This window comes from Cyprinodon tularosa, unplaced genomic scaffold, assembly GCF_016077235.1.
Source record: "Cyprinodon tularosa strain WSP-4 unplaced genomic scaffold, ASM1607723v1 ctg33, whole genome shotgun sequence".
Lineage (NCBI taxonomy): Eukaryota > Metazoa > Chordata > Actinopteri > Cyprinodontiformes > Cyprinodontidae > Cyprinodon > Cyprinodon tularosa.
Window position 1 is genome coordinate 2,958,028 of NW_024039041.1, and position 9,706 is coordinate 2,967,733.

Genomic DNA, 9,706 nt, shown 5'->3' on the forward strand with positions numbered 1-9,706 from the left:
AACCTACTAAATGTGACTATTTGTAAAATAAGTTTAAATTCCGCAAAATCAGGGCTAACAACTTCATATTAACGTAACTTCCTGCACTTTATGACTTGTTTTTTTTTTTTGTGAATAACCAATAATGTAAATTAATCCCAGAAATGTATATACAATTTCCTTTGCACCTGTAAAAAGTCTGAGACACAGTGTTCAGAGGAAGTTTACATTTAGAAGAATTGTGGTTTTATTTATTCAAGTCCTTATATAGGAATTATTGTCAAATAAACAAGAATTAAGTTTTTCACAATAAATTTTAAATAATTATTCATCACTATTTAAATCAGTGTTGGTCCATGCACTTCTACACATAAGCAATATATAAAGTTTTTAGAGTCTATCTGACCGATTTTCATAGGGACCAAATCAAACCCATTGTAGATAAACACATAATTATAGTATCAATTTATGTATCATGATGGAAATTTTGATTAATATATAGCTGATCATCCTGCAACACATTTTATATCCTGTGCAGGGTTTTGGCATTCTTTAAGATCTTCACAAAGGATTAACACATTTTTAAATAACTTGTATTTATGAAAAAAATTGTGTTAAAAGATATTAATTCATCTTATATTATCTCAGAGTTTCTTGGACTTTCCAATGTTCTGAGAATGGATCAAACCCGTGAAAACTGTCAAAAAAATCCATTACCAATAAAAATAAACTACCATTAAATGCACCACTTATTTGAAGATTTAGGCAGCTGCATATTGGGAGAAATACTTTTGAAATAAACAGAAGGTTCTTCTTGTGTTTGCTAATAACTGACATGGTTTTATTTTAATATCAAGTCCAATTTGGTGGACATATGAGGTTTCTAAATAAAACATTTTTTTTTTTATTATTGTTAAATTAGTTGTTTTATATTTTTAACCAGTTTTATTGTTAACATGGCAGCACAGTAAAATTGCGTAGATTACAGCTAAATTTCAATTGTTTAATAAAGACACAGAGCTGAACACAGGTAAATCCCAAAAATGTGAACATTCTGAAAATGCTCTTTATTTTGCTGACACTGGTCTCATGTATTATAAATGATTATCTTCATTATTTTCATTCATTATGTAAACAAAATCGCAAACAGTTGAATAACATTAAACCCTGTCCTAAATAAGATGACCTTGTATAACTACTGGAAGATAAAAACACTGTTGGATCCATAGATAGATAAACCAGAAGATTCTAATAATAATAATAATGAAAAAAAGTAGGTGGTTTTCATTTATCAACTATTTTTACCCAAGTGGCATTTTTAAAAATCGAATTAAATTTGGACCATATGTAGGCCTAAACATTAAAGACACATTTTCTAGTTGTCTTAAAAAACAACTGCTGTTGATTTTAACAATTTTAAATAGTCCGCTTGATATTTTTTTATTTTATGACTGTAAAAGCGTCAAAAAATGTAAAGTGTCCGTGATTCTGCTGCTTTTTCCATGACAACCACGTTTCTCAGTGTACACTGGCAATTCATCATTTCTGTCATTAAACGCCTGTGAAACAACTTTTTAATCTTTTATATATTTTTTCGCCTTATTGTGCTTTTATTCTGGAAATTTCCACCAAGACGCGTTCTTCCTTTCACGTCGTCCCCAGATCTTACGTAGTTACGTATGTTGTTTCTACTGTGGCGTAGTGGCTAAAAAAGGCTTAAACGTTACTGTTGGGAACGCTCGCTCTTCTTTGATTCTTTGTATATTATTGACGTGAGGTTACACATTCTTTCGTTTTTAATCTGACGTTCACGCTTTATTTCAATTTAGAAGTTTGTTTGTTGGTAGTGTCGCCCTAGCCTTTGGGCTAATACACTCCAAAATGGAGGGTAGCGCTAGTGTTAGGAGAGCCTTGTCTGGAACTCTGGTACCAGCAGCGGTCACAACGGTGGCTCTATGTCAGCCTGAAGACAAAGAGAAGGGGAAGCTGAAGAGAAAGGTTCTTGATGAAGAGGACTATATTGAGGTAAGTAACTTTAAATAACTTATGTAACAAACATCTATTCAGAGGCCATCTAGCTCCGAATGTAAACATGTCCTTAAAACGTGTTCCTTAACGTATTTTAAACGTTGTGGCTTCCAAACCTACTTTTTATTAGAACTTTTATTAGAATCCAATGTTAGATATGTGAACACGGTGATCTGTTTATAGCTTAACAGGATATATGGTCGTTTATATATGCTTATGATTTGATATGAGAAGTAAATCTGTTAAAACTCCAAAGGGTTACTATACTGATCTCTGCTTTAAATAACAATTTAATCTTAAATGGTCCACCAGCAGAATATCTTTATTAGATATTAAGTTGGCAAAAAAAAATTGAATAAAGGTCTAGGAAATATGCTCCAATATATAAATCAGGGTGAATGTAAACCATGTTCATATTCAGATGTATCCTAAATGATTGAGATTTAGTAGCAGGATTCCAATTAATTAAAATGGCATCCTACACGATCAGAAGTAGAACAAGGTATATTAACCCCATTTTTTGAAGTACTTCCTAGGATATTCTGTTGGTGCTGTAGTTGGGATGTGACTACTGTCTGTTGCTCCTTTCTGAGGTCTGAATGTAATATAATACCTTTACTCCAGTATTAATAAAGTCTTGTAGACAAATGTGAATAATCTCAAAGATGACTCACACTCCTGCATTGACAGTGTGTTGTCAGTTTCCACAATACGACCGGAGCTCATTTATCCACAGGTAAATGCAAACTGTACTCCAGTATCTCCAATCAAAATAGCCATGACATCCAGATGTTTGTCAGGGTTCAGTTGTTGTTCATTTCTGGAACAGTAGCGTCCTACTCAAATTGCACTTATTGATATGTCTAAACTCCTCTCCTTTGCCTTCTAATGACTTATAACAATGCCTTTAAAGTTAACATGAAATATCTCAAGCCTAAAAATACATAACTTTGTGTTTTCAACTACTGGTGTCTGTTACATTAGTGGCTACTGCATGTGTGCAAAAAAAAAAACTATCTGCCATTGATGTTGTACAGAGTCCCTGTCTTCTTTGTATTAGTTTTAGCCTCTGGATGCTCTCTGTTTTTATCAAAAGGAACATCTGAAATTATAAGAAACAGACAGGTACCTGCCATCTTGCTGCAGGGCCGTCTTTTCTTTGTTGGGTCCCCATGCATATTTGGTTTAAAAAAGGAAAGAAAAAAACGTGCATCATTTTTACAACTCAGTACTACCGACCCCAAAACAATTTCAAAAAACTTTGCTTTAAGAAAACAGTTTAATATTGCACTAAGATAGCAGAACTTTATTATCTAACCTTAATTTGAATTTATATTTTTTATAATTTGTTCTTGATTTAATGGATACACTTTTCTTCTTTTCCTTTGGCTGCATTTGACAGAGCTTGGAGAAAATTATCCAAAGGGACTTTTTCCCAGATGTCACCAAACTTCAAGCACAAAAGGAATACCTTGAAGCAGAGGAAAACGGAGACCTTGAGAAGATGAGGGAGATATCTATTAGATACGGATCTTCCTTGAACAAATCTACGCCACACACATCCGCACCTTGTAAGTAGAACATTTAAAGAAATATTTAAATAACATTTGATTTTTATGGTTATTTTTTCATTACTGTAGTGATTTTATTATTTCTTTCTTTTTTTTAAATGAAATATGCAAGATGTGACCCCTGCCAGCTTTGAGACGCCGGTTGGTCATGCAGGATCCCCCTCCTCCACTTATTGCAAGAAAAGTTCAGATATAGGTAAGCTAAAGTAGCTCACGTTTTGTTAGCTTCAACTATGCTGAAGTCTGGAAGTAAATTCAGTTGATGTACATGTAAGGTGGATTCATTGACCCATACTTTTGTTTTACTATATTTTATTAGACGGAAAGGATGATGACCAAGGAGAAAAAGAGCTGCCCACTTTGGATCGCTTTCTCGCTAAAAACACCAGTGAAGATAATGCCTCCTTCGAGCAGATAATGGATCTGGCAAAAGACAAAGAGAAACTGAAGCACGCCTGGTTATATGAGGCTGAGGCTGAATTTAAAAAGGTTGGTATTGATTTATTTAGGGTTCCTTTCAAAGTGAATTTATATGGTGACTAAATTGGACTTTTTTCATGTTTAGAAAACGTGATTTTTGAGTATGGAGGATCTGGACCAACATAGTTATGAGTTTCTGCACTTATCTTGCTGATAACGCTCCGCTTTCCAGACAAATAGGCTATACAGGATTGATTCATTTAATTCACAGTTAAATTAATAGTCTTTTAGTTTCAGATGCATCACGTGTTTGCCTTTTCTGTATAGCCTTTTCTTATTTTTCTCACTTTTTGATTTAATATTTTTTTACATTATCTTCATTTTTACCTTATTTTGAATCCATAAACTTTGATCTCCTTGTCACTTCACTGTTTGACTCTGCCAAGGACAATAATGGGTTATTTCTTTTTGATGCTCCACTAACTTTCCAAGCAGCATTATCACAGTGAAACCTGCGTGTGAAGAATCACATGTTAAAGTTGAAACTACCTCAAAAAATTTACACCACAGCTTCAAAGATGTTACTTTGTGACAGCTTTCATTTGAGCTGCTAGCCTCTGCTCTGATTGTTGCATAAAGTGTTTTTGTTGGCATAAAACTTTGGTGCTTCTTCTAAATTGGCATTAATCCTTTTTTAAAATGCTGCTACACAAACAAATCACCTGCAGAAAAAAAACAAATAAACACTCCTTTACAAATGATTTTATAGTTGGAATGAGTTAAAATATTCTGCAGCTGAACTGCATGCTGCTGCTTTTTAATACATGCCCTGGAACTGCATTTCACATAGACATCAGTAAGAACCACATAAATTATTACGTTTTGTTTTCAGGAAAAAAAAAAACACTTATGTTTTAATTTAATGATAATTTGATTGCACAAAGAGTTGTAGTTGAGTCATTCTGTATTCCAACCATTTAAGCCCCTTCATTTGATGATAATTTTTAGGTCAGGGTAAAGAGTTGAAGTGTGAAAGTAGCCTTTGATGGTTTGAAAATATTCAAATCATCTCTGATCTTTTATTTATTTATTTTTTTTGCAGCGCCATGAAGAGAACCTAGCCCTCCCTTCAGTGGAGAAAGCTGCTCTTGAATGTGTCAAAGCTGGACTGGAGACGTGGGAGTACAAAGCAAAAAACGCCTTGATGTATTATCCAGAGGGTAGGAACATTAATCTCAAATAATCTTGTGTCGTATCTCTCCCTCGATTTAACATACTTAACCACTATCTTATCTAAATTGTGATGCTTTTATCATTATTTCCTAGGTGTTAAAGACGATGATGCAGTCTTTAAGAAGCCAAGAGAGGTGGTGCACAAAAACACTCGATTTGTTGGAGATCCGTTTAGCAAAGCTCTGAACAAAAGCCAGATTCAGCAGGCTGCAGCCCTCAATGCACAGGTACCTTTACTGCTGCTATGGTGGAATTTAGCCATGGACTGGGATGTAATTGGAATTCTGCGTTTACACCCAACATTCTGTCATTTATTGGGCATTTCGACCTCAAATTTTGCGGCCAAATAGGGACAATGCTTCACTTTGTCATCAAATAGATTTTCCTTCAGAAGTGCCTTAATCCTTTGTGGGTAGATTAAAAAGTAACTGGAAATGTTCCTCAGAGAGTTCGGTCCATATTGACATGACAGGATCACGCACATGCTGCAGATTTGTCGGCTGCACATTCATGATGTGAATCTCCTGTTCCTCCACATCCTGATGGTGCTCTATGGGATGGATATCATGTGACTGTAGTGACTATTTGAGTACAGTGAACTCATGTTCAAGAACCAGTCTCTGATTATTCACACCATTGCTCCACCAGTCTGTCTGAATTGTTGATGCAAGGCAGCATCCATCCATGCTTTTAACTTTTCAGCACCAAATTCTAAACCTACCCTCCAAATGTCACAGCAGAAATAAAAACTCATCAGAGCAGGCAATGTTGTTGCAGTCTTCTATTGTCCAGTTTGGTGAGCCTGTATGCATTGTATCCTCAGTTTCCTGCTCTTCCTGTTCAGGAGTGGCACCCAGTGGTCTTCTGCTGCTGTAGCACATTCCCCTTTCGATTTGACATCTTCAGAGATGTTGTTCTGCATACCTCTGTTGTAATCAGTGGATATTTAATACTATAATAACTGTTGTCTTCATATCAGCTCGAACCAGTCTGGCCATTCTCCTCTGACCTCTGCCATCAACAAGGCATTTCCACCCACAGAACTTCTGCTGACTGGATAATTTCTTTGTTTTTGGACCATTCTTTAAACTTTAGACATGGTTGTGCATGAAAATCCCAGTAGATCAGCAGTTTCTGAAACACTCCAACCACCCCATTTGGCACCAACAACCATGCCACATTCAAAGTCCCTTAAATCGTTGAATGCATACATCTTGATGGGAGTAACCGGCCTGTGTCAAACAGCTATGTGATTATATGCATGTCTATGCTGGGATATCTTCTTTCCAAATGTTTATTTAGATATCGTGTTTTTTGTAGTTCAAACAAGGAAAAGTGGGTCCTGATGGGAAGGAGCTCATACCTCATGAATCCCCCACAGTGAATGGATACGGTTTTGAGAGGACTCCGTCACCTGCACCAGGTGAGTGAGGCTGCAAATTATCCTTGCAAACCAATTAAGATTATTCACTTTTTATCTAACTAATTTCTTTTTGATCAGTCTAAATGATGATCTGTTACTGTTCTGCTGTTTGCTTGAGGCACAGTTTTAGATGGTTTTACTTGAAGCGTTTGTTTAAATGTTTTTTCTTCTTCAGGTGTCGCTGATTCTCCTCTCATGACCTGGGGTGAGATTGAGAGCACGCCGTTCCGTCTGGATGGATCAGACACACCGTATGTTGAGCGGAACCACGGCCCATCGTTCAAGGTTAGAATTGGTACGCTTTTATGTGTTTTATTATTGGTTTCTCATTTTTTACTTTTAAAATTGTGATTTATTTGTATGTAACAGATTCCAGAGCCAGGAAGACGAGAGAGGCTGGGTTTGAAGATGGCTAATGAAGCTGCTGCTAAAAACCGTGCAAACAAACAGGAGGCACTGAGGAAAGTTACAGAGAACCTTGCGAGGTAATGAGATACACCTCAGTTATCTTATACAGGAGTTAGCTTTGCCAATTGTTTCCTTTTTCTTGTATTTATGCATTCTTAAAGAAATCCTATAACTCACCTATTTCTCCATTACAGTCTGACTCCTAAAGGTCTGAGCCCAGCCCTCACACCCGCCTTGCAGCGGCTTGTAAATCGGACTTCGAGCAAATACACAGACAAAGCCCTGCGGGCAAGTTACACACCTTCCCCCTCGCACAGAGTCACCCCGTGCAAGTCTCCCTTTGCCGGACCAGCCACTCCTACAGGAACGCAGACGCCAACCAAAGCAAAGACGCCGAGCGCTCAGGACCTCACATCACTCACGGACAATCTGCTGCAGCTTCCAAAGAGACGGAAAGCATCTGATTTCTTCTAGGGAAGCTGCTCGCTGTTCAAACTGTGAAAGACTTTTGTTAAAAAAATAAAATAAAAAAAGTAAAATAAAGTGGATATAAAAATGAATAAAGAATTTCAGGTGATGTTATCTGGTCATTTCAACAGCAAATAGGATAACTAGTGTCTCTGAAATTCATCTTTTCTACTTTTTTCAGTTCTTTTTAAAGTAGAAAATCTTATTATGTATTTATTATTATCTTCTGTGTTTGTTGAAACTTACACAAAGATGTGAGATCATACAGCCAAGGCATCAATGTTAGTTTGTTGTATCTGTTACATAGAACTGTAATGAAACACCAGACTGTTGAGTTTTTACAATTTGATATTTTCAGTTCTTAACAAGCATGGACTTGATGGTTTACAGTTAAGGAGTAATTTTACCCAGTGGAGTCTATAGATAAATTTTTCTACATAAATAATTGAAATCCACTTTATGAAACTAAATAAATTGCATGACAAGTTTTCTTTTAGGGGTTGGAATTATTAAAAAATGGGATAAATCATAAGGCAAACAGTTCAAAAGCAGAAGAAATGGATCACTCCAAAGGTGCAGCCACCCTGAGTAAAAGCATTAAAAAAAACAAGTTGTCCTCTGCTTCAATGTATCAACAATGAGCTTTTGCTTTTTTTAACGTCCTTTAGTGTCCGCTGGGCCATTTTACTGCAGATTAAGCAAGATTAGGTTTGTTTCCTTTTCCTGTATAAAGTACTAAATGTTTTATTTGCTTTATTAAAATGCATTCAAGTCTTTATTTACAGGCAAAGAGACATGTATGTCTTTAAAATACAAAAGAACAGGATGTCAGAATGCTATTTAAGGATGTAGATGCTTTTTGATCAACCAAAAATATAGAACATTGAAAACAGTCTCATTAACTGTATTTTATAATTTTGTTTTTGAGGCATTACAATTATAACCCTAGAATAAACAAGCACTTTTTGGATAAAAGATTGCAGCCCAATCTGGCTCTAAGCGACAATATTTATAGTAAATACTTGTGCATTTCTTGGTGGCAAGAGCTGCCCTCTAGTGTTGGCGATAACTGGGTATTAATCTTTACAAGCATTTTGGAGAAAACTGAATCTTAATTGTGATTTCCATTCAGCCAAAGTGGATGATTTTTGACCATAGCCTATTTGAGATGGGGCCAAATCGTCTCCTTGGTCTTTTAGTCCACACTTTGTCTTTCCACCAAAACAACAACTTTTTCTTTAACCATTTAGAAGTGGACATGCAGGTGTGTTTGAGATTATTTCTTAATCAGAATACACTAGTTTAAGGCAATTGACTGATAGTCAGATATACTCATTGGAGATTTTCTGGTAGAATAGAAGTCAATACAAATGGTCTTAGCCTTGAAGCAGCATTTTGAAGGCTTTCTGTTCAATTTTAAAGCACTAAGAATTGCTCTGTAACAATTTCTAGAGTGTGAGGTATAAGTGACTTTGCTTATGTATTCTTATATTTCTATAAACCAAAAACTGATGTTCTAAGCCTACTTAATGTCTCAGTAAGACATATGTATATCAGCCCAGAGTGTTGCTAGTGAAACTAAACTCTGCCTCCAAAAGTTTGCAGTTGCGTGTTGGTCTGGATAGTTTTTTATCCTCTTAAGAAATACATTCATGATCTCTAATTTGCAATTTTATTTGTTTTTGGCAGTTATGTTAAAATTACTTTTAGAATCACACAGAACAAAATCATGGAATAAATCTGTTGGAGGCATAATTATTAGTTTATCTTATATTTGTGTTTATTTTAGTTATCAGTTTTACTCTAATATTTTCACACCGCTGTTGTCATTAGGGGTTAAAGCATTGCAGGGGACAGGGGCAATGTTTTTTTTCATAGCGGAACAAAGAAATAGAAGAAAAAATGGTAAATGTCAACCTTTTGATATAATAAGCTAATCAATGAGCCACTTACAGCTCTGGAAACCTAAAGGATAAAAACTGGGATCCTATATCAATATGACTGATGTTAAAAGTGCTTTCAAGTGTTAAAAGCGACATCATTTTTAAGTCAATAAATTGTTCCAATTCACCTATTAGTTATTTTTGTTTCAGCAGATATAAGTTATTTATCATAAATCTATATGACATTATTGGTACAGGGACCAGATCTGCAGGGCCAATGGCCCCCATCTAGA

At 35.6% G+C, this 9,706-nt stretch overlaps 1 protein-coding gene across 1 annotated transcript; it reads left to right on the forward strand.

Moving 5' to 3' along the window:
* The first annotated feature begins 1,627 nt into the window (after positions 1–1,627).
* On the forward strand, positions 1,628–8,292 carry ess2 (ess-2 splicing factor homolog). Its single transcript, XM_038293823.1, has 10 exons — positions 1,628–2,004; positions 3,410–3,578; positions 3,691–3,774; positions 3,898–4,067; positions 5,101–5,218; positions 5,325–5,458; positions 6,552–6,654; positions 6,830–6,939; positions 7,024–7,139; positions 7,257–8,292. Exons 1-10 carry the CDS (start codon positions 1,861–1,863, stop codon positions 7,534–7,536), a joined length of 1,428 nt encoding a protein of 475 aa, XP_038149751.1. The 5' UTR covers positions 1,628–1,860; the 3' UTR covers positions 7,537–8,292.
* The last annotated feature ends 1,414 nt before the right edge of the window (positions 8,293–9,706 follow it).